At 39.9% G+C, this 26,416-nt stretch overlaps 3 protein-coding genes across 3 annotated transcripts in view; all 3 read left to right on the top strand.

Annotated features, from left to right (window-relative positions):
* The window catches only part of LOC145453345 (dedicator of cytokinesis protein 1-like), a 36,662-nt gene extending 22,804 nt beyond the window's left edge, over positions 1–13,858 (top strand). Inside the window, exons 26-47 of the mRNA XM_080331311.1 lie at positions 10–108; positions 392–486; positions 555–633; positions 827–927; positions 984–1,042; positions 1,219–1,367; positions 1,426–1,511; positions 1,972–2,128; positions 2,982–3,113; positions 3,660–3,863; positions 4,148–4,252; positions 4,492–4,633; positions 5,680–5,846; positions 5,909–5,995; positions 6,487–6,663; positions 7,481–7,564; positions 7,626–7,757; positions 7,955–8,088; positions 8,498–8,666; positions 8,936–9,014; positions 9,942–10,099; positions 12,087–13,858. Of these exons, the coding sequence (XP_080187437.1) occupies positions 10–108; positions 392–486; positions 555–633; positions 827–927; positions 984–1,042; positions 1,219–1,367; positions 1,426–1,511; positions 1,972–2,128; positions 2,982–3,113; positions 3,660–3,863; positions 4,148–4,252; positions 4,492–4,633; positions 5,680–5,846; positions 5,909–5,995; positions 6,487–6,663; positions 7,481–7,564; positions 7,626–7,757; positions 7,955–8,088; positions 8,498–8,666; positions 8,936–9,014; positions 9,942–10,099; positions 12,087–12,191 (2,700 nt within the window). The 3' untranslated portion in view covers positions 12,192–13,858. The remainder of the gene's footprint in view (positions 1–9; positions 109–391; positions 487–554; positions 634–826; positions 928–983; positions 1,043–1,218; positions 1,368–1,425; positions 1,512–1,971; positions 2,129–2,981; positions 3,114–3,659; positions 3,864–4,147; positions 4,253–4,491; positions 4,634–5,679; positions 5,847–5,908; positions 5,996–6,486; positions 6,664–7,480; positions 7,565–7,625; positions 7,758–7,954; positions 8,089–8,497; positions 8,667–8,935; positions 9,015–9,941; positions 10,100–12,086) is intronic.
* Positions 13,859–15,329: 1,471 nt separating this feature from the next.
* Positions 15,330–16,771, top strand: LOC145453366 (myelin P2 protein-like). Its single transcript, XM_080331333.1, has 4 exons — positions 15,330–15,488; positions 15,677–15,849; positions 16,364–16,468; positions 16,654–16,771. Exons 1-4 carry the CDS (start codon positions 15,416–15,418, stop codon positions 16,699–16,701), a joined length of 399 nt encoding a protein of 132 aa, XP_080187459.1. The 5' UTR covers positions 15,330–15,415; the 3' UTR covers positions 16,702–16,771.
* A 3,209-nt stretch (positions 16,772–19,980) lies between these two features.
* On the top strand, positions 19,981–26,405 carry LOC145453346 (centrosomal protein of 135 kDa-like). Its single transcript, XM_080331312.1, has 2 exons — positions 19,981–20,391; positions 21,212–26,405. The coding sequence occupies exon 2, from the start codon at positions 21,225–21,227 to the stop codon at positions 24,729–24,731; it is 3,507 nt and encodes a 1,168-aa protein (XP_080187438.1). The 5' UTR covers positions 19,981–20,391; positions 21,212–21,224; the 3' UTR covers positions 24,732–26,405.
* Positions 26,406–26,416: the final 11 nt, after the last annotated feature.

Raw genomic sequence — 26,416 nt, forward strand, 5'->3', positions numbered from 1 at the left:
TTACTACAGGCAAACTTCGTGGCCTGCCTCATATCGTTACTTCGGCAGATGGAAGAAAGCCATTACCAGTCATATATAGCTTCGTTTCCGAGCTCAATTGATCTCCTGGTGGGTACCAATATAAACAGATAACTCATCTATGGCTATAGTTTCGTTAGTTGCTTTGCATTAGTCGAGAAAATACATCTTGTAATTTAGCCTCCTACGATTAACTGCTAAAATTATGTAACCGTCGGCCAAATCTACATTTTTCATGCTACTTACTTATTTCATTATCTACCTTCACTTGTAGAAATTTCGATCTTGTATTGAAATTGTGGCTCGTTAACCTGCTCGAGTAGCAAAGCTGACGAGTTTGATGAGCTACTTGATTTGATGTTTGCTATTTTAGGATTTCCTCATGGAAATTTTTCATCTGTTCCGCGACCTGATCAAGAGCAACGTTTATCGATCCGATTGGGTCACTATGATTTGTTTGCAGAATTCGTGAGTTTCATACACAAAAATTTTCTGAACAAAAAATTATTCTTGGAATGTGACACTCTTTTTTTAAGGGTTTTCATGCGATCCATCAAGTTTTTTGGGAAGACGTTGAACAGCAAATTTCTCGACGAGAGCCATTTTCAATACAGGGTAAGTATTTTATGCACACGAGATTGTGCTTTTGTGACTCAATTAACCGTGAGTTAGCCACACTATGAGACTCGCCCATTGGTAATCTTTTTCCTTGCAAATCACTCTGAAAGACGCATCTTTTAGTGATCATGAAATTGTCTGAGCGAGACAATTGTCAGATTCAGTTACAAGTAATGATGGTGTATTGCAGATTTGGGAGAGTTTCTTCCAACTGGGCGTCGAATTTTTGACTCAAGAATCTCTACAAATGGAAAATTTCACTCAAAACAAGAGACAAAGCATCATCAAAAAGTGAGGTGCCGCGATTACGAAACTTTTAAGCGTATTTAAACAATTTTTTTTTCTAGATACGGCAATCTACGGTGTGAGATGGGCTTTGAGATTCGAGCTGCTTGGTTCAACCTTGGTATGTTAACTTTTGTCGCTAACATGTAACAGTGCAGACTTACCAACTAGATAGTTCTGTAGCTATAATTCTAATGTAATTCGGAAAAGTTTTAACAAGTCGTGTCTCCAGCATTTTGCAGATGAGCATTATCTGTCAAGTTAGCAACATGATGCTGACTTGTTAATCATGCCCAGGTCAACACAAGAACAAATTCATTCCGGACATGGTTGGACCGATTTTGAAAATGACTCTGGTACCGGAAGTGGAATTACGAAAAGCGACCATTCCGATATTTTTCGACATCATGCAATGCGAGCTTCACAGCAGAGGGTCGTTTAAAAAGGTGAGGAAGAATATACAGTTTTCTGCCGTGACTAACTGCACGGTCTCTTTGCTTTTAGTTTGAAAGCGAAATGATTACGAAACTGGATGAGTTTGTGGAAAAAGGCCAAGGCGACGAGGAATATATGGAGTTGTTTTACAAAATGTGAGTAGCCTGTCATATGACTCAACACATTGTGTAGTACTTATTCAAATCTCGTATATCAAGAGCGTTAATTGAAAAATAGGCCCTGAAATTGTTTTCTATCTGTTTGAATAAAAATGTTGAGAGTGAGCAAAATAAGTAAGGACTTCGATATCACCCGAGAGTTTAACATAAGTAACCTTACCTGACTTAAACACTGTAACCTGGAATTTGGCTGGAGTCTTAACACTGACTCGGACTCGGCCCCTTGCTCCCTGACTCGGTGGTGACTTGAAAATGACTCGAGTCGAAACAATGAAAGTCCAATTGACTTGAAATTCAGAGCCTTAGGACTTGGTTAAGACCTTGGCACTTACCCTTATAGAAGACTTGATCTACTTGAAGTTATTACTCAATTTAATATAAAATAGCTATGCCATTCAATTTCACCTTGCCTTATATATTACCTCTTGGCATTCAGAATGACGGATTGGTGCTTGAAGCATCAATACCTGAAGCAGAGTGGAACGGAATTCGTCAAACTCGTACGTTTGCTTTTAATGAGGCTGTTGGATTACCGTAGCATAATCAGGGAGGAAAATCGTGACAACAGAATGAGCTGTACAGTCAATTTGCTGGTGAGATTTTCACATATATACTGTATTCATATTGGAATGAACTTGAATATTTTGGGTTGACACTAGTCAGTGGTAATCGTCAGCATCTAATTGAGAATTAAAAAGAACATTGTATATCAACAGCTGTTCAAAAATTACGTATTATTTCAAATTTTACTGGCTACTTGATAAAATTGTAAGTTCACGCTACGGTACCTTAAGAACTCATCAAATTTGGCACGATGCCAACCCGTATAGGCAAAGGTATCGGCGTAGAAAATCTTGGATCTGAAAAAACTGTATTTACGGTAGGAAATTCTATCATCATTAATACCAAACAATGTTTAAAAATGATAGATATTAAATGAATCAGAAATTTCGTCTAAATAACAATCTGATAAAATGTTAGGTAACCTACACATCAAATTTGTCTCCAAACAAAGTTATGGGAGTAGAAAATTCTGGATTTGAAATTGGTATTTGCTGTGGAAATTATATCAATAGTAAAAAAAATTTTAAATTCTTCTTATATAACAATGATTGTACGGCTTGGAATTGTGCCTAATTCTATGTGGAGCATTTTTGACGCAACCTAACAATTTTACGAAGTAGCCAGGAAGATTTGATAAAGGAAGTTATTTTTGGAACAGCCCGAATCAACAGTTGTTGCATCACCGAGTATGACTTTGATACGATTGTTGATGCACAATGTTGTTTACAATTCTCTGCTAGTTGCTGACGATTACCCCTGATGAGTTTCAGGAGAAAATATGGTTCCATTTCAATATCAATGCATTCAGTTGGGTGTTGAAGTTCTGAACGTAGAAAAGCATAATCACGATCGAACGGGTTCGCAAAACTATTCGTTTTCCAGAATTTCTACAAAGAAATCAACCGCTCCGAGATGTACGTCCAGTACCTTTACAAACTGCACAACCTGCACACGGAATGCGACAACTACACAGAAGCTGCGTATTGCATCTTGCTGCACGCCAAGCAATTGGAGGTATGCTCTTCTAAACCATCTGATCCACTATAACAGAAGTAATTGAGATTTTATAAAAAATACTAGTACAGCACACATCCAGATCTTGAGTTTACTTTCATTGTTTTTACTGTAGGCATTCATAATATCATAATTTATCTCAGTTCTAACACTTTCTGACCCTATTTTCCGAGTATCAGGACTGATAGACGAAATATCAGTGATGTGGTGACTTTAGTATTGTTCGAAGTTCCAATGAAATGTCTTGTCTTGGCCGCCCTAGTCTTGTGTCATATCACTCAGTTCAAGTCATACACAATGACTCGAGTACAAGTCGAGTCAATACAAAAATTGACCAGAGTCGAGTCATTTTACGCATTTTAAATATGGACTCGAGTCACCAGAAAATCGAACTCTAGACATTACAACCCTGTTACCAGCCACTGTATAACCTGTTATTTAATGAAAGTAACGTTTCTAAATGTTATCAGGCTGAAAAGGTGGGAGCATTGACTCGTGAAAATAGTTCTAAGCCAAAAACAGTGACTCTCGATTTTCAATTTTTAGTTTTCCGACAACCCGATCTCGTACGAACGTAGCAAGCTGGCCGAGGCGAAAACGCAGCGCGAACTCAAGGAGATGTTGTATTACGACGCGATCAAGCTCTTCTCCCAAGGCAAGATTTGGGAGGAGGGAATCAAACTATGCAAGGAGTTGGAACATCAGTACGAGCACGAGACGTTTCAGTACGCGGAGCTCGCTAAATTATTGGTGAGCTAGCGGTTTTGTTTTTTGAATTCTGTGGCGTACCAAATGTACAATTGAATAATAGGTTCATATTGACATTAACCCAAATATTAGGGGTAATTGTCTGCGACTAGTAGAGGTTTCAAAAAAACTTTGTATATCAACGATCGTATCACAAAATACGACGTCTCCGAATATGCTATTCTTAGATTCCGCATAAATTCCTGTTTCGGGATTGTGCCCACTATTCCGATTGTGTATTGAAAATTGGGCAAATTTGTGGTGTTGATTTCGTCTATTTTTTTAAGAGCATGCAAGCCGGCCTTTACGAGAATATCATGACAAAACTGCGACCTGAACCGGAATACTTCTTTGTCGGATATTACGGGAAAGGATTTCCCGCGTTTTTGAGAGTAAGTCGCTTGATTTCCTTCATGTGTTTTTTGTTGTTTGCTGACTATTCGGTAAAATTGTTATGATGGATATAAACTTCAAATTTTTCTGTCAACCCCATTTCATTGTTATGTTGTTTACAAATATTTAGTGTGTACGAGTTTTTTAGCCATGCAAACAATTTTTTTAGAATAGTCTGTTAAATTTTTTCAATTATACCCAATGTGTGTATTGACAAAAATTGTCTTTGCTCGCCCAGAACCGGACTTTCATTTACCGCGGCAAAGAGTACGAACGGCTGTCCGAATTTGCGTCGCGGGTCATGATGTCCTGTCCCAACGCGCAGAAGATGACGACCACGTCGCCGCCCGGCGAACAGGTCAAGGAGAGTGACGGAATGTGTATCCTTTTGTGCGAAATACTCTAGGAATCAGAGTGACAAGATAACTTCATTAACAATAATTTGATATTGTGTAACTTATTCGCTACAAGCTTTATCAGAGTGACAAGATAACTTCATTAACAATAATTTGATATTGTGTAACTTATTCGCTACAAGCTTTTTGACTGGCTCTCATCATTAAGGAGCGTCAGTGGTAGCTGCACTGTTTTTTTTTCAAATTAGACAAGTATTATAATCACTGAATTCGCAAAAACTTGGAAATTGAATTAAACTCCAAATAAGAAATAAAAACAAAAAAATCAAGTTCCGTTGATCAGAGTTCATGATTGTAAGCGCTATAATGGCAAATGTCTGTACACGAGATTAGTCTTCTTCGCACAATACAGACTTGGACAATTAGATAATTGTAGTTGTCTAATTTAAGCTAATTAGAGCCAAATGCCCGTAATTCAACTTGCGAAAGATTGCTTTGCTCCAATGGTGATTATAATATACCTGTGAAAAATTTCTACGTTCTCATTTGAATTCAGATATACTTTTATGGTTTTCCTGAAAATACTGCAGCAGGACTTGTCGTTTATACTGCGAAATGAGTCAATCTTGCTGATTTGATAAAAACTGGACTTATTCAATTTCCTAGTTCTCGTGAATTCAATAATTCTTATCTGATTTGGGAAAATCTAATTCTTGTCTGACTTGGAACAAACTGTTTAGCTATGATTTTAATTCCATGATTTGGAGAAGTTGAAAATTTTCCAACGTTCCGAATCTGGCTCCTGTAGTAATTTCGGGAAAACAGAAATTCGCTTACGATTACAATGAGAGCATAAAACATTTCAGAAATTAGACTACTGGCTACTGGCTGGAATTGAACCTAATTTGGTGTGTAGGCCTAAATTAGATAACCTAACAATCAAGTGGCCAGTACAATTCGAGAAAAAAAATCATTTTTGAAGACCCCTAATATCCATATGTGGCCCAGCCCCAATTTGGAGTATTCGACTTGTATTGATCGATAGTTGAAATCCTTAGCGATTGTCTCAGCCGTTCAAATCTTCACGGTCTCCCCGATAATGGAGGAGCCCCGGCACTTCCGGGACAAGGCCATCAACGCCAACGTCCTCAATTACTATCGCTCCAACGAAGTTCAGAAGTTTGTCTACAACAAGCCCTTCAGGAAAGGACCCAAAGACAAGGATAATGAATTTGCGGTGGGTGTCGGGCGCTTCTATTTCTGATCGGCGTGATGTTAATAACAATTGAATATATTCAGAGCATGTGGATCGAACGGATCACTTATGTTACCAGTTATAAACTGCCGGGCATCTTGCGGTGGTTTGAGATCAAGAGTATGGAAAGGGTGAGTGTCTGACAAATGCACGAGTCCATTATTCGGGTCAGGGTTGTAATGACTCGAGTCAGAATGTGTGTTGATTGTGCATGACTCGGACCAAGTCATATGACTTCAGACTAGGACGGCCAAGACAGACATTTCATTGTATCTTCGAAGAATAGTAAAGTCTTCACATGATTGATAATTCGTCTATCAGTCCTGATACTTGGAAAATAGGGCCAGAACTGTTTAAGATTGAGAAAAATTACGATGTTATGAATGCGAGCCATTCTATATCACTCGAGCAGAATTGAAAAAAGTGGATTGAACAGGGAACATGATGACTTTGACTCAAGTCACGACACTTTGACTCGGCGGTGAATTGAAAATGACTCGACTTGACTCGAGTCTAAACTTTGAAAATGAGATTGACTTGTGACTTGATTGCAAACCTGGGTAGTTAGATTAACTGCGGCTGGTACTAATTTATGAATGCGAATGTATTTCTGTTTCCGTAGCACGAGATCGACCCGCTCCAGAACGCCATCGAGTCCATGGAAAACGCAAACAACGACCTGAAGCAGTTAGTGCTGACCTACATCAACGAACCGGGACGGCCGATCAACCCGCTGTCGATGAAATTGAACGGAACTGTGGACGCGAAAGTCATGGGAGGATTCTCCAATTACGAAAAGGCGAGTGCGACACGACATTATGAAGTTGAAAGTAGTTTGCATGCCGTTGAAATCATTTCTTCAGATTTCACTGGCTACTTGATAAAATTGTTAGGTTGCTTAAAAAAAATGCTGCACACCAACTTTGGCTCGATTCCAACCCACAGAGGCGAGATTCTTGCAGTAAAAAGTTTTGAATTTATCATTAAAAAAACAAAAAAAAATGAAATTTCAAAATTTTTCTGTCATCCTCATAAAATTGTTGGGCTGTCAGTAGAGATGTGCACACCAAATTTGACTCAATTCCAACCACTAGAAGTGAAGTTATTGTAGTAGGAAAGTTTGGATTGGAATAAAATAGTATTTACGGTGACTAATTCATGGAATTAGGAATTTCTCTTCTGCGATAACTACTGACAGCCTAATGATTTTATCGGGTCGACAAAAAAATGTTGATTTATTTTTTTGTTTTTTAATGATAAATTCAAAACTTTCTACTGCAAGAATCTCGCTTCTACTGGTTGGAATTGAGCCAAAGTTGGTGTGCAGCATTATTTTACCCAACCTAACAATTTTATAGAGTAGCCAGTGAAATGTGAAGGAAAAGTTCTTTTTTAAACTGCTATTCTCGTTTTTATGAGGACAGACTCTGATTGGAATGAACTGAAACTTGGGATTTTTTTCGTTATTCAAAATTCACTTCTTTTTTCGAATTTTGTAATTATAATCTAATCCTGAAAAATCTGTAACAATCATTCTAATTCTTATATGATCTTGAAAATTTCGAAAATTTCCTAGCCGTCGAACTGTGCATTTGAGCTGACCATTTTCGTCGCAGGCTTTCTTCACCGAAGAATATCGCAAACGTAACCCCAACGACGCACCCAAAATCGCGAGACTGAAAGACCTGATCGCGTCCCAGGTTTGCGAATTGCGCGCGATCTACGTAACGATGCCCTCTCTCTAGCGTTTCTCTCGTTTAGATCCCGATTCTGGCGGAAGGCGTCAGGCTTCACGGGGAATTGGCGCCTGAAGCTTTGCAGCCTTTTCACGAAAATCTCGAGACTTGTTTTGTGGATTTGTCTAAGAAAGTGGAGTCTGATTATGGCAAAAAAGTGAGTAGGCAATAAATGTACATTTTAATATGTTCGCAACAAGAATATTATAGAAAATATGTTATTCGATCACGGATGTTCATTGTTCATAAATAATAGATAGCCCCTGATTGGTGTGTGATATTGTGAATATATTATTAAAATTCATGCTGATGTAACTTCAACAATTGTGTACATGACACTTTTTGCGTTTCTAGCCCCCGTTTCAAACGTCGTCCAGACCGGTCCAGAAAGTCACCCCCCAGCCCAGGACGCTGTCGTCAGCCAGGCCCGGTTCTATCATGTCCATCAATTCCTGTACCGGCAGCGAAATGTCCGAAGACCACTCTGGGTGAGTTTGAGGCAGGGTTGGAATGACTCGACTTGAGTCACAATTTTCGTTGACTCGACTTGTTTAGAAAATGACTCGAGACAAGTCTTTTATCTGCTTGAGTAGACATGGTAAGAGTGAGGAAAATGAGCATAATATGAAACGTGGCATTCGATTTCGCCCAAGAGTTTCAACGAAGTGAGCTGCCTGACTCGGAGCCAATAATAATGAGTCCAAATCTGGTAATGGCTGAAATAAAAAAGCATGGAATTTGAAAGGTATCCTGCTTCAAAATGATCCTAAATTCGGCCAAAATCTTGAAATCCTTTTTTTTTTACTCAAACTTGTAAAATTTAGTCGATTTTCAAAAGTCACTGCAATAAAAACGGTAGTTTGTACTGGTCTCGCTCAAACCTCGTTTCCTGTGCAGGGCCCCGCCGCCCGAGATCCCCGCCAAAAGAAAGCCCGCCTATACCACCCCCACCAAAGACAACCGAAAGAGCAAGACCGACTGGCGGAGCGGGTTCGGGGGCTCGTCAACCTCCCTGGACCACGAGGCCAGGCCCGTCAACGCCCAGCCCGTTGAGCTTCGAGAAGAGGTTTGTTGAATTTGAAATTAGAATTGAACAACTGGAAATTTCCCAAATTGATCAGAATCATAATTCAGCTATATAGTTATACTAAATTAGATTATAATTAGAATTATGGCTACACAGTTTGTTTTTCTTCTAAATTAGATTAGAATTAGAATTATAGCTAAAGATTTTTCCAAATTTGAATTATAGTCATATAGTTATTCAAATTATCTAGTTCCAATCTATTTGAGTGATTTTCTTTTCATTATCCCATATTTTTCTCTCGCTCTCAGATCACGGCTCAGCGACCCAGGCGTCCGAAAAGTCAGGTCGGAATGAGCGGCCCTTTGACGCCACGCACCCCACACCACGGTACGTACCTTTGCCGTTTGAAACTTGTGTTGCATGCCAATCGCTCTCTTTCTGCTGCGTTTCATAGTATGCTGTAGAACAAAGGTTCCCAACCTTTTTTACGCTGCGGACCCCGTTGGAAATTTTGAGAAAGTCAATGGACCCCTTGTTTTTCAACCTTTACAAAAAATTGAACGTTATTTGTAATTTAAAAAACAGGTTATTAAGCGTCCGGCAGTTGAAATGAACACACAATAAACATGATAGTAGCCTACATTAATTAGTTATTACTAGGGCAAATTTTTGCAACTTATTGTACAGCTCCCGGCTGCTTCCTAAATACTCAGAATTTATGTAGTATGATGTTTTAAAAGCTGTTTGTAGATTGTAGGAATCTTATATTGCCACTTTTTTCTATTTTCACGCAAAATGCCAAAAATTACATTTTCACTACGTCAACTTTTTCAGCGTACTGATTTTGATAAAGTCGCCAAGCCAACACTGAGTTTTGCCGCAATGCCTTCTGTCAAGTTTGCAGACCTAGGGGGGCTTGATGCTGGATTATTCGCACAACATATGTAGGTTATGTAATCACGATGAATATATAAACCGGCCGGATCAGTTTTTATAGTACTAATAGTTTTTTTCCGCACATTAACATTACTAAATAGATTTCATAGGGTAAGTTCCTCGGAACTTTTTGCGGGCCGCACAATGCCCAGGTTGCCCCCTCGTCTACATCACTGCGGGTCAGGCTCTAAAAAGGTCATTAGTTTTCTGTAGCTGGCATGTTTGTTGAGATTCGTTTTCCGGGAATGCAGATGAGCATGAACATGCGACACCACGAATCCTTGATGCCGTCTGCTTGTTTCCTTGTCCATCTCCGCATCATATTAGTCTGTAGTTGCATCCGCTGTCATCCTTGTTAACCAACTAACATCTTCTCAGCTTCTGAATCGTGCCTCGCAAAGGGCTCGCACGTTCCTCCCCTGCCCGTGAAAAGCCAAATGGCGGACTACGGCAACCTGCCCGAAGACGGGGAGGTGATGAGCAAGCACGTGGCGTCAACTCCGAATAATATCTCTCCGAGCCGACTCAGGAATAAGGTACCGAGTCAGTGATAGTAGCGTTGCGTCCTGAATTGGAAAACTGGAATATTTACCGGTTTTCTGAATGAGAATCCGGCATGAATTGCAGCCACAGTTTTTTCTTAATTAAACTGGACTGATAGCTACAGTTTTTCCCAAATCACATTACAATTAGAGCTGCAGTTTTTTTTTCAATTAGATAACAATTGGAATTGTAGCTGCAGTTTTTTTTTCAAGTTACGTTAGAGTTAGCATTGGACCAACAGCTTTTTTTCCCAAATTAGATTGCAATTAGGAATTAGAATGACTTAATTCGCAAAAACTTGGACATTGGATTGAATTTCGAATACAATATAAATCAAGTTCAGTTTGTATCAAACCAGAGTTTTTCTCATAGGCATGAGAATGGCAAATGTCTGTAAAGCAAGCTTGGCTCGTTTCACACTTAACAATTCTCCTGTAGCATTTTCAGGGAAACCAGGATATGAGATTATAATTGAAATGAGAACATAGACACATTTCACAAATCAGATTAGAACTATATTACCGGCACTTTTGCCCAAATTAGTCCAATCGGACAACTAGAATTATATCTGCGTGCATCGGTAGTTTCCAAAGCAGCCGTCTACAATTGACTGACCATCAACGAGATTCACTTTTTAAAACTGTTTGAGTACTTTCACACCTTCATTTTTTTCTTACTCTAGAAGTATTGACATGCCTCATAAGTTGCTATTTCTACTGCTAGAATTATCCATTTGTCGAAGTCTGGCATTGAGTTAATAATTTTGCGTTGCGGCCCTTTAATCACGTTGACGCTGTTCAAACACGGTCTGCCTTTTGTTTGTGCTTCCTTAAAACCACAGCCATTTCCAGTAACGCGCAATATATCAAGCTGGCTTGTTTGTAGGTCGTTGAACCGTGTTGGCTCGGGTCTGAATGAAAACATTGTCAAAATCAGAGGCCAGTTTTGAAGTAGGCTACTTTTTTACTACTCTTTTCGAGTACTGAAATAGTTTTTGCCTTCTATCACTATTTATTCATGCTATTTACACAATTCTTTTGAAATCTCTACTAGTTACTGACGATTACCCCTGACGAGCTTCAGCCGACAATATTCGGGCTTATTTCGATGTGAATATATTAGTTGAATGTATGTTGAAGGTCTGTGCCACAAAGAGTCTCGAGGGGCCTCTAGTTTTTTTTTTCGTGGAAAAACTGCACACTTTGTGCAATTTGTAATTTTGTCAAGTATGCAGTAGTTTTGATATGTCTGCATGTTGAAAAAAACATTTCGTGTAATTTTTTCTTTTTTTCAATTCAAAGGAAAAGATTTTTATTCGCACTTGTATAATGGTAAGATTGGTAGCCGAGTATATTTTATTTGTAGTGTTGTTTTTTGTCGGTCACAAAAACGCTTTCTGCTCAAAGAATGCAACCCATCAACGAAAACTGCTTTTTGAAGCTGCTTGTGTGGGTTATAACAAAGTCACAAGGCTCCGAACGTCGAGTCATTTTCAATTCACCAGCGAGTCAAGTTCGAGTCATGGTATTATGACTCGAGTCCAAGTCATTTTGTTGACTGCTCAGTTTCCAGTTTTTTTATAACTCTGTTTGTTGATATCGAATGGTTCGCATTTAAAATATACTAATTGTCTTCACTTTTAGCAGTTCCTGGTCGCATTTTTAAGTACCAGTCCCAATAGACGAAATCTCAAATAGTGTGGTGACTTCACTATTCTTCAAAATTACAATGAAATGTCGGTCTTGCCGTCTGAGTCTAGAGTCATGCGAAATGACTCGAGTCCAAGTCAACTCAATACGAAGATTGACTCGAGTCGATTCATTTGCATCTGTCAAGAAAATGACTCGAATCAGTACAACCCTGCTACTTGAGTACCTTACATACCTTCATTTTCTACTTTCGCTTGAAATTCACTATTGCTACTCGAAGTCAGGTACGAATATGCAGCCTTACCATATATGCATATTCTGTTTTTGACAGCCCCCACCACCGTTGCCTCTGAAACGCCAGGACTCCAACCCCGGAACGCCAGCCAAGCTGTCCACCCCGCCCAGAAAGCCGACGCGTCACAGCAGTAACTCGTGAGAGACTGTGCAGTCACTGCAAGATGTGTACAGACGCTCCGTGCAATTTTCTTTTACGCGATACTAATCGGGCGATGTAACGCTTTTTTATCATTTTCGTAACGTTCCTATCGTGATCAAATTTTGCCTTGGAAAGGGACCAAATGATTTTAGTAAAGGCGCTATTTCTGTTTTCACCCATTCCGGGATTCTATGAGACTTGGTTTTTGAACCCGAATATGGGGCTGGGCAGAGTCGAATACTGAGTGTCGAGTATCACTCATAAATAGGGTGATTTTTTTTTACTTGAAAAACGAAAGCTTTTGACCCAAAAAATTGAAAATTTGAGGTTTTATTACCTTGAAAAAACTTAATTTTGACAAAATTTCAACCTCATATATGTATATGGTAGAAATGATTAAAATTTGTTGTAGTACGGTAAAATGTACTGTAAAATGTCACATGATAAGCTCACCAACAGTGCAAACATCTATGATACAAACGAAATACAGGTTTTTCGAAATTTTTTGACCGAACACTACAATTTTGACAAAGAATTTTTTACGCGACCACCAGCCCCGATCATGTATTATGTATTATGCTTTTTCAGAGCTAGCCATCAAACGTAGTTTTATGGCACGTTTTGCAAACAAGACCATATCGTGCGTTTCATGCTCATTCATTCCTTTTTGTTCCTGTAATCAAGCAATTTTTACTATCTCCCTGCATTGCGTGTTTCAAATATGCTTTTTATTGGCTGTCATATCATGTTAACGATGTCAAGGACACATTAACCCGTGATGCGGTGACGCGATAACTATGTCAAAGCGTGTGTTTATTTATGAAATGCTTACTATGTTAATACTCAGCGTAAAATAGCCTTGTCACAGAAAAGCGACCAAAGGGATCGCGACCTTTCACATAGGTTGATTACACATGGGACTATTGTGCTAAGCGCGCGATTTTTCACGGACTTTGACACGGATTTTAGCGAGCTGTGTGAACTTTGTTCCTGTTAACATATATTGATCTGTGTGAAGAGCTTGTTTAAGGCACAGAACTTCAATATACAATCGAATATATTATTCGATTGTATATTGATCTATTACTAACGCCTGTTGTAGGCTGCAATTTCGTGCTGAAAGTTACAAATTAGGATGATATGTACCTTTTATGCAACCACAAAGAACATAATGCCCGTTTTACACCAAGTGAAGATAATTTGTCTTTTCCGACCATACCTATTTGATTTAGCTATTTGACGATGCTGTAAATTGATCCAATCACGTGCGTAACTTCGTACCACGTGTTGTGGATGCTGTGATAAGGCCAATCCGCGGGTTAGAGCCTTCCACAATAGAAATAGTATCGAAACTATTGGTAATTTAGCTGTCAGGTGAAAGGGTCCTATCATTACTCTCAACACTCGACCCAAATCATTGTGCTCAGCCCTAGACACCAACCCTGTGCGTGGTTATCATAGGATCTGTGCCTTCCTTTTTAATACAAGCTACTCATACTAAAAGAAATATTCTGTAGTGGTCCGCGTCGCGTTGAATATTTCAAGTGCGTATATTCGCTGTTGCGGGAGTACCGATGGTGAAAATCGCTAGATTTTAGTAAACATTCAGGCCTTTCGAAGTCTATTTTAAATGGATTTATATTCTATTAAAACTGGCTGTAAACAAATCGATGACTATTGATACACAACAGGTCGAGAGTGCAGACGCAGCATCACGAGATTAGATTTGCAGCTGCATTCGTTAGGCTTGATTAGAAGTGGTAGTTCGGTGTTACGGTCTGTATTTAGCAATCGATTTTAGGTAGGATAGGATAATGGCGCGAGATAGGATCGAGTTTATATTTCGACCTCAATGGTTGCGCAAGCATGCCTTTGACGGTAAATGTTGGGCAAATGCGAATCATTTTAGCATACTAGTGAGAAGCCGCGTCTTCACGACAAAATTTGCTGTGGTTCCGTGATCGAGGCTCGTCAAACCGCGATTGGAAATCGGGACATAAGATTGCGATATCGTAGAGAAACTATCGGTGTTTCTCGGTAGTTGAGTGGACAGGACATCTTGTAGATACCTTTATCGGGGCGTATTCTGTGAATAAAAAGGCGGTTCCGTTGCAATATATCCCGTCTGTCGAGACAATGAGTGTCATGGTTAGGCTTGTAGGCTGTACTAGACGACAGATTAGGTGAATTTAACAATTATAATCTTTACTTATGCAATGAATGACGCTTGCTCAAGTAACTATCCATAGGTGTCACGGTTAGGATTTTAGGTCGTACCAAACGACACAATCTTTCTTAGCAATGCATGACCTTGACCATTGATGAAGCCTAGGCGCAGGTGGGTGCCTGATTGCAAAGGCTTCCAAGTCCTTTCGACACCTTCCTATCTCTTCATTGTATCGCATTCTTATGATGTTTTGAAAATATGAAATTCTTGATAAAATCGATACTGATAACTATCTTTGAGTGTCACGGCTCGAATTTTAGGTTGCACCAAACGACAGATCCCGAGGCTAATTTAACAATTATGATATTTCGGCAATGCATGACGATGACCATCGATCAAGTAACTCTCTGCGAGTGTCACGGTTAGGATTTATGGTCGTACCAGACGACACATCACCAGACAATTATTATCTTTAGTTACGGCAACTCGTGAGCAAGCAGCTTGTACTTTTCCGTAACACGCTATCTGCAAACACCACGGTGTGCAACCAATTGATGATCATCAAGGAATACACGGTGATCATAGAATCTTGTTTGAAATACTATGAACCGCGTGCTTAGTTATTAACTCTCGGTAAACAAAAGCTATTTCGCGGTACTATAAGTCATAGACGCCGACATCTGCAGCCACTCGGACAGGCCGTGGGATGCACGTTGGTTAGGGGCGGGTATAGGTAGCGTTTCGATTCATTACAGGCGATGTGTAGGCCTAACCATATCCTAACGACTGTACATTGTACAAGAGGCCTACTCTACAGGGATATATAGAACTATAGGTAAAATACCCGTCGATGTTCCTTGAAAATATGATTGTCTTCATCTTTTATTTAAATTCCTCAGGTTATCCAAAAAACGAACCGGATCGCTTCATGAAATTACTGTCGGTGTCGGCACATGTTAATATAGCTAGATCGTGTTCGCAGGCCCAGACATGTAATGCTGCAGTATATTTCTCAGATTAAATTCACTGACGGATTAAACATATAGGATCAATCGCAATGGCTGCACCAATGAACGGAAAATGGAAGCTCAACACATCTGACAATTTCGATGGTTATATGAAAGCGCTCGGTAAGATACTACAGTGTCTGAAGAGAATCAATTAATCCCAGTTAGGCCATGATTACAACTTCGCAAAAGCAAGAGACTCTCAGATGTACAGAACTTCATATTGAAATATACTCGTATTTTCGGCTGACACTGGGTAATCGTCAGCAACTACTAGAGAATTGAAAACATTGTATATCAACAATCGTCAGGTGTCAACATGGCAATGAGAAAGATGGGAAACTTGGCGAAGCCGACTCTGACCGTGGAAGTAGACGAGGGAAATTTCTATTATAAAAGCGAAAGCACGTTCAAAACACTCGAGCTCAGGGCGAAGGTCAACGAAGAGTTCGACGAAGTGACTCCCGACGGCCGCAAAGTCAAGGTTTGTCGTCGTCACAATTTAGTCGATTAGGCTTCGTCCGAAGCTGCGCGTTACTGCCAGACTTGCTCCAACTACTGGATGTACAAAATGCACAACTAGACCTAGAACTTGCGCTAACGAACTAACGAAATCCGCAACCAGGTAACTGAAACACAATGATAATACGAATTTCTGAACTGCAAATGAACTAAGAATGAGCATTTCAAAGGGACGGGGTTTTGAGTATGAAATGAGAGGAGTTTCAACTCGAAAATCCACCCCTGACTACATGCCACTGTCAGTAGATATTGCTCTAACCTAGCCATTTTGCAAGAGCATCACGCAGCAGAACACCGGTGTCACGATTCACCCCGAATGACGACACGTGATTTGTAGTTCTACAAGTATTATTTAAATGCGCAGCTAGAACTTCTTAATTTTCAAAATCCTTAAACCAAGTATATTGGTAGTTCGTACGAGGCTGGTTACAAGGTGTCGTATGTTACTGATTAACACTCTCATTCACATCTTCCAGACTATTTTCACGTGGGAAGGGAAGACGCTCAAGCAAACACAAAAGTGGGACGGCAAGGTCTCAACGATTGAGAGATTTGTCGACGACAATGGCGACTTCATCAACGTATGTTATAATGCTGTGCATTACATGCATGGCTTTATTATTCCTCATGATAATTCCCCTATAGAATGACAAGAAGGAAAATCTGTGGGGCTGTTGAATTCTAGGCCTACTGCCGACAATCTGGCAGCTGAAGCTGTTAGATCTATGGACTAGGTCATGTTCATTGTTAATGCACTTTTTTCTAGGTTTGCACGATGGAAGACCAAGTGTGCAAGCGAGTCTACAAACGATAAAGAAATACGGATGAGAACTACAACTTTGCAATAGATGATCGTAAACTGAGAAATAAATTTATGCCTTTTGCACTCGCATTCTTTGGCGCATTTAGGGTAAGAGATTCGAGAACAAAAATGGTGATACGGTACAGGCCTGCATCCTCGCCACCCCTGTTTGGAAGTCGAAGGTGGATCGTTTAATCCTGCTATGCGCCGCATGCTAATAGTGGCTAAAGCTGTATAAGGGTAATGCCGCATCTGGCATTCTTTGCTGGGGTTCTACCAATAAGGATGCACTTGATCAACTGCAAAAACTAAAACATGGGGTTATGCGTTCTCCAAATCATTGCTAGGGCCCCGAAAAGGGATTGGTGCGCAACTGAAAAGAATTATACAGTACATCATCAAAACCCAAACCAGCAGGAACGTCGAAGGCGATAGAACACACCGTAACATATTGTAGTTTTACTCAGCTACTGTGTGACTCTTCAAACACAATTTCGAATCCATAAAATAAGATAACTCGGAATTTTACAGATGATTTGAAGTTGAGAAAAGTATTATTGACATTACATACCTTTGAATAATATCTTATGGTAAACCAGCTGGGAATATCAGTATTTGTTGACGAATTGCAACCCGACGGCGCTTCTTCAATGTACAGAGGTGGTCGGTCAGTAACGAAGTAGGGGAGATGTGGTACCGATGGATCAAAAATTGCAAAATGATCTCTGGCCCTCAAATCTTCAGCCGAGAATAGTAGATCTTTTGCTGTCTCGACACTTCGATACAAGCTCTACCTATCGCCGACATTTACATGAATATCCGCCTTTTCAAAATATATTTATAAACGTTTAAAATTTGTTGCTCGAACGTGTCATCGGTCCCCACCCGGTGGGTCCAAAGGCACACGACCATGGGACCTATGAGACATACGCTCAAAAACTCAAATTTAATAACTTGTTTTGTTGTGTACTATAATCTAAGCTACAGCAAGCCAATGAAGAATGTTTCTTCGCGACCTTCAAGAATAAAATAGATTATATCAACTCAAATGTTGGCATAAAATCATGTTTTGATTTACGCTCAAACTTACAAAATTAATGCCACATACATATTACCCACAAATCGCCATTTTGACTTTGAAATACCTCGTAATAGCGATATAACACCACAGGTAACTACAATTTACAGCCTATATATATGTAGGCGAGTGTATGTTGCTAAGTGATTAGTTGGTCCATCTATTTTGCTTGATTTGGCTATGGTACCATAGGTCCCCCACCCCATAAATATTGTAAGTGACTTGAAAATAGTCCACTCGAGGATGGTATTGATTCAAAAAATATATGCCATTATATACCCTGATACAAGCCCTATACTTCACATCAAAAATTATGGCGGGTTTGTTAGTCTGAAAGGTGATATAGAAAAATGAAAATGTGGATCCAAATTTACTTTACACCCCCTAAAACGTAAATCATTCGTCACAGACCCCATAACTCACGAAGGTCGAATTTTTTTGCATGTGAGGAAAGATTCTGTCAGCATGTAATTGTAGACAAATTCCCGGAGTGTGATCATGGAATTATCATGGAGAATTTTTCAAGTATTTTCGGTCCCAGTGATCCATCGGTACCACATCTCCCCTACTTCTACTTTTTGAAGTACTTGATTTTGCCCACTCACACTACTTTTTAAGTAGTTATGATTTTAGACTACTTCTACTTCTACTTGACAGTTTTCAGTTTTGTAGGCAAAAATAAGTCTAGAATACCTACCTACTTACTTACTTGTGAACCACCACTCCTACTTCTACTTGAGTAGAAATTCCGCCGTTACTTCTACTTCTACTTGAGTAGCGACGGTGACTACTTTGACCACCTCTGTCAATGTACGATCCAAAACAAGCCGATGTCAATGGTGCAACCGATACATGATTCCCATGAGCATGATAGAGTGAAATCGTTATGCATGTGGCCTTTATGGGACTGCATTTAAGTACAATTTTGAAATCATTGCTATTTTATTGCAATATATCATCTCTACACAGCCGTTTTCAACTGATAACGTCACAAAAGCTATAAACCGGTGACGTGGTCAACATTGCATATCCAGTAGTAAGGAGAATTGCCCCGTGGATCTTTGGGGGGGGGGGGGTTTCGGGGATAGAAGATCGCGACGAAGATGACCAAAATTGCTCATAAAAGTGTTTTTATGTACTAAACCTTCATTTGTGTCACAAGCATCGAAGTTTCCTGACAATTTTTCAAATCTGAACAACCTTAATGTGCATTGTGCATATGCCGCTGGACAAGGAAGGTGCAGATATAGGCTACCTTTTACGACTTTCTAATAAGTCTAGCACCACCCCTCTATGCTATCCCAGTAATGCATGAGCGCCAAGCAGGAGAGTCATGGATACCAGTGTTACTAATCAGGTCTTTTGTCTGACCCGGCCGGGGATCGAACCCACGACCTCTATACCGATCAAGAAGCCGGACGCTTAACCATTACGCTATCTTGTCGGTAAGTGGTAAATGGGAAATTGTCAAAGGCCGGGCATGTGTGTGAAAGGCCTTCTTTACCATGGTTTTAATGACTCGAGTCGCGATTTTTTGGTGACTCTACTTGACTCAGTCACTCTTTTTCATATGATACTTGGAAAATAGGGCCAAGAAACTGTTAAAATTGAGGAAAACTACTGTATTACGAATGCGAGCCATTCTACAATCTACATCACTCGCGCAGCGAGTCGAAAAAATTGGATTGAACCGCAAACTGAACAGTGAACATGACCGACCGAAAAGATCATCGCTCTATCCAATATGCCGGACCTGACGTGTGGAACAGTATCCCGCAGGCCACCCGTCAGTCGACGAGCATGTTCACTGTTCAGTATGTTCATTGTTCATGTTCAGTGTTCACATTCAAGTCGAACTACCAAGTGAATACTATAGTCCATCCTCAAGATTACCGGACCACGACCAGACATATCGATCTCGCCTTCCATGACATGCCACCGATTTTGTCACTTGCTTTTTCTTTACTATCTTCTTTTACTTTTCATTCAGTGTGCATGCCTCCTCTTTAGGCCAAGGTGGGTGTCTGATTCCATCAATGATATATATACAATATACATACATTACATATATATCATTGGATTCCATAGACTACTCCAAGTCGCTTCGACACCTTCCTATCCTTTCATTGTATCGCATTTTTGTGGTGTATTGAACTGATAAAATTGCTAATAAACCAATGATGATGATGATGACTTGGACAAGGACTCGAGTCAAACACTATGGATCGGACTTGACCCTCTACTAACTGACTTGGACTTGACTCGGCGGTGAATTGACAATGACTCGACTTGACTCGAGTCAAAACTATAAAAGTGAGATTGACTTGTGACTCGGAACCTTGTGACTTGGTTACAACCCAGTTCTTCACCGAATCGTCCCTATTTTGTCCATAGCTTTTCAGATTCTTGTGAATTTTGTGCAGTGTGTTCGCTAGCTGGCGGTCGCAAGTTATTAGCTTGGTGGCTCCCAGAGCGACGGTTTCCCACTTCCATTCGAAAGTGAGAATTTTTATTCGATAGCGCAGGCACAGAATTAGGCTTCATTTGAGATAATTAACTGAGTTAATAATTGGATCTTGTAGTATTGGATGTAAATCGCTTGGTGAAAAGTAAGAAATTCATCGGTAAGTACTGTTATTATCGGTAATTTCACATGTTTATTTTGAATAACGTCTCGCTACCGTACGTTACATTACGGCCCTTCGGGTACGATTGTAGGCTGGTTTCTACGTACCCCTCTCCTATATGGAATCGGTGTCTCGTGCACACCAAAGATTCTACTGACTGACTGACTGAGAACCGTCTTGGCACACCAAAGATATTACGCTAAACGTACCGGGATTCCAACCCGGACCCCTCTCCCATACAGACTTGGAATACAATATAATTATTGCTGTCTAAATAGACTAATTAAAGCGAAATAACGCTAAACTAATTCTAATCTGATTTGCGACATGTTCTCGTGCTTTAATTTTAACTCTAATTTAATTTCCGGTTTTCCTGGAATTTAATTTAATTTCCAAGTTTTTGCAAATTCAATCATTCTAATTCCAATCTCATTCGGAAAAGTTGAATATCATCTAGTTGTCCAACGCCCCATGCACCTTCTAGAACAGGGATGGCGAAACGACCCGACAAGTCGATTTCAGTGACCCACTTGTAAATGCTGATATTCTATAGCAATGCCAATGATAGCATCTGTGCCCCACTATATTGTGTTTTCTATAAACTATCGCCCCCTGTATGACCCATTAAGTAGACTCATTAAGATACAGTACTTCGGTATACAATTGAATAAGATATTCATATTTCAATAAACCCGAAAATTGTATAAATTGTACAATGACCCATTTCATAAAAAAAGTTCACGATAGAGGTTTGAAGATGAAGACACTAGACAGGCTCACAACTACACCACCTATAAACGTTCTCAATTTCATACAGGCTGTATTCTGCAATGAACAAGGCCACGGAGCAAAAATTCGTCACGCTACGCAAGCAGTTGGACCAACTTGGATATCGTCATGCATTCGGCATCGACTCCATGCCTCTGGTTAACCAGCTGTTCTCCGACTTACTTCACACAACTGACTCCTTGAAGAAAGCCAAAGTAAATCTACACAAAGCTAGCGCGCCCACTGCGAATCCGGAAATCGATGACATATTGGAACCTTACAGTAAGGATAATGCGAGACTGGTCCAAGAAAATAACAAATTACATCAACAATGCATTGATATAAAAGAGGAGCTTGAAATAGTCAGCAAAGATTTGAAATCGAAGATCGTGAAATTACAGCACGAAAACTCCGATTTGAGATTCTTAAACAATCAATTCGCTCACAAAGTTCGCGTTTTGGAGGCAGAAACCGCGTCAAAAGTCGACACGATACAAAAATTACAAGAAAAAAATCTACAAGCCGTCATTCAAACGCCGGGCGGTAAAAGACGCACTATCCCTTTCCGTAGACAGCATATGGAAATTGATGGTCCCCTACCCCCTTCACAGACATCATTTTATGTATCATCGCAACCGGATGATCCGTATATCGCAGATTTATTGCAAGTGGCCGACACTCGAATTGAGCAACTTGTGTCAGAAGTATCGAAATTTTCAGAAATCAAATTCATATCCGAGTCTAAGATTGAAACACTACGTTCCCAAGTCGAAACTAGAGATAGAGAGATTGAAAGGTTAAACCGATGCTTAGAGGGTGGCAGACCGCATGATGTACTGTCTCTCGAAGCCAAAAATACAGCAAACGAACGTTTGATATCTCACCTCAATTTACAAGTGGATTACTTGCAACAAACTAACGAAGAATTGGAGCAGTGCGCCCGAAAAAATGCGGTCTCACAAGAAGAATTGCAACGTAGCGAGCGAAAATACACAGAAGAAATCGAACGTCTCAAATTTGAACTTCAAGATATCGACCATCTCGCGTTGCAAGTGGAACGGGAAAAGACCAAAGCTGTGCAAGAAGCTGATTTAGAAGTACAAGAGGTTCAGGAGGAACTAAGGCTCTCTCAAAAGCAGGAAAACAATTTGGAACGCCAACTCGAAATGGCTGAAGAATCTCGTGATAAATTAACCACTGACAATGAGGATTTGCAACTGAAATTGAATTCTCAGGATCAAGAAATTGACGGATTGAAGCAGTTAATCACTAAAATGAAGAGAGACAAAGAAAAAATGGGTCGCCAGCTCAAAAGTTTGACGACCCGCGAGCGCGAACTGGTGCTAGAGATTGAAAATGATCGATTATCTGGATCTACAAAGTCTAAGAACACGGAAAATAACAAATTGGACGCATTTTTGAGGAGTATTGAGCAGGAACGGGATTATTACAAGAACGAATGCGACTTGCTGCATACAATGTTGGAAAATCGTGAAAAAGGCGACATTTTGCTGTCCAAAGGTGGAATTCAAATGTTGCCTACTTCAGATAAGAGTGCTACACAACATTTGCGCGAATATAAGAAAGTTTTGAAAGAACGTGACGAATTACAGATGATGTTAGACAAGTTCGAGCGGCACATGTCCGAAATTCAATCTAACGTCAAGATATTGACTCAAGAACGCGACAAAACTAATCTTTTATACCAACAAGCGCACCAGGAGCTGCAAAAATTGAGACGCGAAGCTATAAAGTCGCCCACATCCGCGAAATCATCACTAACCGCACAAGCGATATTACGCCGCGTCGAAAATGAGAGAGATTCGGCGATCAACGATTTACGGAGAATGACAACTGAGAGAGACGCTTTACTCGAAAGGATGGATCTGCATAAAAAGCAGTCTACCTGTGATTTGATTGAAATGGAACACAAAACAAACGACATGAGAGAGAGAATGGCATCGTTAGAGGCTGAACGCCGTGATCTTCTATCACATTTGACAGCGGCAAAAGAGTTGAAGTTATCGCAAGAAGATGATTTAAAAATGTTGCGTTCTAAACTTGCTAATTTGGAAACAGAGAGGCAAGATGCACAACGTAGGTTTGAGGATTCTCAAGCTAGAATACTACAACTGGAATCTGCGTTTGAAAATTACAAAAACAGACACGCCGGTAGCGTAAAAGAATTGGAAGACACACGCGATCACGTAGATTCTCTACAAGACAAAATCGCGAATTTTTTATCCACCGTAGACCAGCAAAGCTCCGAGATTAAAAGTTTACGAGCGTCCCTGGAATTGATAGATCAAGAAAAAGACGAATTACAGATGATTTTGGATGATAAAACGGAACAACTTGCTCTGATCGCTGAAAAATTGGATAAAAAAGAGACACAGTTTGCAGAGGTTAAAAAATCGCTTGTAAATACGGAAAAGCAATTAGATCGAGCTACTGAAGAAGTTGCAAGTGTCAGTAACGAATCTAAATTGTTGCGTAAGCAACTCGACACGACGCAGACCCAATTGATGGAAGCTCTACATTTGAGAGACGTAGCGACTCGTGAAAATGTGAGAATTCAAGACGACCTCGCGACTTTAACGAGAGAAAATCAAGACTTGAACATGGAATTGGACGATACTCTGCGGGAACGCGAAAACGGACGAGATAAAGCAAAGGAGTACATTGTGAAAATTGCGAATTTGGAAGGTGATTTGTCAGCAAAGTGTCGTGAAATGAACGACCTTTTGGAGCAGTATCGAAAAGTGTCGGTCGAACGAGATGGGGTTGAAAGTAAATACCGTGTTCTTACAGATGAAGTGGAAGCTTTAAAATTGGATTTGATGTCATCGCATAGTGATAGCAATCGTTTATCTGATAAGGTTGCTGTGCTGGAGCAAGAAATACAGGAGCATCTTCAAGCCCAGCAAGTTTACGAAAATAACATTGCGGATTTGACTTCCGGATTGCAGAGATTGGAAAGAGATATCCATCGTGCTAATGAAGAACGGGCTTTGATTACTGTCGATTTATCGTCGGCTAGAGATTTAAACGCGAAATTGGATGTCGGAAAGGAACAGACTATGAGGGAGCTTGCGTCGAAAAATGTAGAATACGAACAACTTAAATTGAGGCACGATGAAATCGCGAATGAGATCGAGGTTTTGGAGCGTCAAATCGACGACGAGAGATTGGAGAAAAAGAATTTGGAAGCGTTAATCGCGAGCTCGCGCGAGAAGGAATACGACGCGCAAATGATGTTTCAAGATTTGACCGAAAAACATGAGAATTTGCAAGAACAATTTTCGTTACTAGAAGGAAAATCCGCGCATCAAGCGAGGGAGATCGCGTCGTTGAGATCGAAATTGTCTCAGCTCGACGCGGACTTGGAGATTACGAAACGGCAGCTTACCAACGAACAGTATGAACGAGAGAGAGCGGTACAGGAACTCCGGAAACATAATATACCGTCACCGAGTGTGGGTAGGCTAACAGCTGGGTCCAGGCAATCCCCCGTACAGAGGCCGCGGTCTGCCAGTCCATCTTTGCGAGACTTGGACACTGTTCGATGAGAATATTGCCACAAATTTCGACGGCACTCTGGTACAATAAAGTGCGCAGTAAAGGAGGACTTTTACTCCCTCTAGTTGCTCGAGAATGTTTGCTAACTTGCGCTACTCGAGTTTTTAGGCAAAATGCTTACTTTTACACGTCTGATTGTATGAAGTAAAGCGCTGGAGTGAAATTGTCATGGCAACGTGTTGCTACTGAATATATTTTCAAAAATTGCAACTGTTGGTAGTGTCATTAGTGATTTTACGTTTGTCGCAAAGACATATCCTGTGATCTCGAAAGTTAATTATATTGATTACATGCCAAAAGTATGCGACCAAATCTAATTATTGAAACTACTCGAGTGCTTTCAGATTTTCTATTTGTATTGTAGTGGTTTTGTCTTTGAAATTTCTACTTCTGATGGGTATGAATTTACAGTGTTATTTCTACTTCTACTTTAGTAACAATGCTGACTACTTTGGGCACAATGCTGTTCTAGCGGGACTTTCTTTCTTATGGAAGTTCAGAGATTTATTTGGACCGCTGGTCTGTTCATAGGTAGGGCCAGGCATAGCAGTAATAATAACAACCTAGAAAGTGGAAAAACTTGTCTGTGACCTCGGTCGCTAGGCAAACAAGGTTAATGACGTGTCGTCAGAAATAATTTTGTATTTCTTAACAATGAATCGATCGCTGCATCCCAGAAATGTCGTTTTCGTGAACGAGCCCAGTTCAAAAGTAACATTTTTCTTCAAATTTTACTGGATATTCAATAAAATTGTCAGGTTGGCTGAAAAAACCCTGCCGATCGAATTTGGCTCATTTCCAGCCAGTAGGAGGTATAAGGGTGAAAAGTTTTGATTTCTTCAACAAAAATTAAAAAAAATTCAAATTCTACTGCCTATTCTATAAAGTTGTTCCGTTGTCTAAAAAAGGATGCATAAGAAATTGGCTCAATTCCAACCCGTAGAAGGGAAGTTATTGAAGTAGCATGGCTAAATGATTGAATTTTCCGCCGTAAATACTAATTTTTTCAAATCCGAAATTTTCTAATCCATTAACTCCACTTCAATGGGTTGGAATTGAGCCAAATTTGTTACGCACCGTTTTTGTAGACAATGTGACAATTGCAAGGGGTAACAATTACGATTTGAACGAAATAAAAACAACAACTTCAAATTTTCTTGCTCTTACAGCTTCGTTCCTACAGGTTGTATGAAAGTCAAATTCGATTTGCAGCATTTTTTTCGACATCCTAACAATTTTATCAATTAGCCAGTGAAATATGAACAACCCTAGTGCCTATTTTTGTACTACTATACGCCTTACGGTGATCTTCATGTTTTGGACAAGAAATTAGCAAAACTATATTTCACGTTGATAAATACCTCACAGTGTGTATGCTTGATACTCAAATTTATGTACCCGGCCTTAGTGAGTAGAATGTAGGTTAGCTTCCATGTATGTAGTACCTCACTGGGATGCAAGAAAACATTGCATCAATTGTTTCATTCTTGTGCTTAATGCTTGCTGGTGGACTCCCAATTGTCTCAAAATAAATTTTCAACTGCTGTATCCGACATCGAATTCGCGACGTATTTTCCTTGTTTTGTTTTTTGTGTCTTTCGCAATTTTTGAAGCCTGTATTATGCTCAAACGGAGATATCATATTATTTATGCCTTTTTTGTAGTTTGTAATAAT

This window comes from Botryllus schlosseri, chromosome 13 (assembly GCF_051294905.1).
Source record: "Botryllus schlosseri isolate E-star chromosome 13, Bs_hap1, whole genome shotgun sequence".
In the NCBI taxonomy this organism is placed as follows: domain Eukaryota; kingdom Metazoa; phylum Chordata; class Ascidiacea; order Stolidobranchia; family Styelidae; genus Botryllus; species Botryllus schlosseri.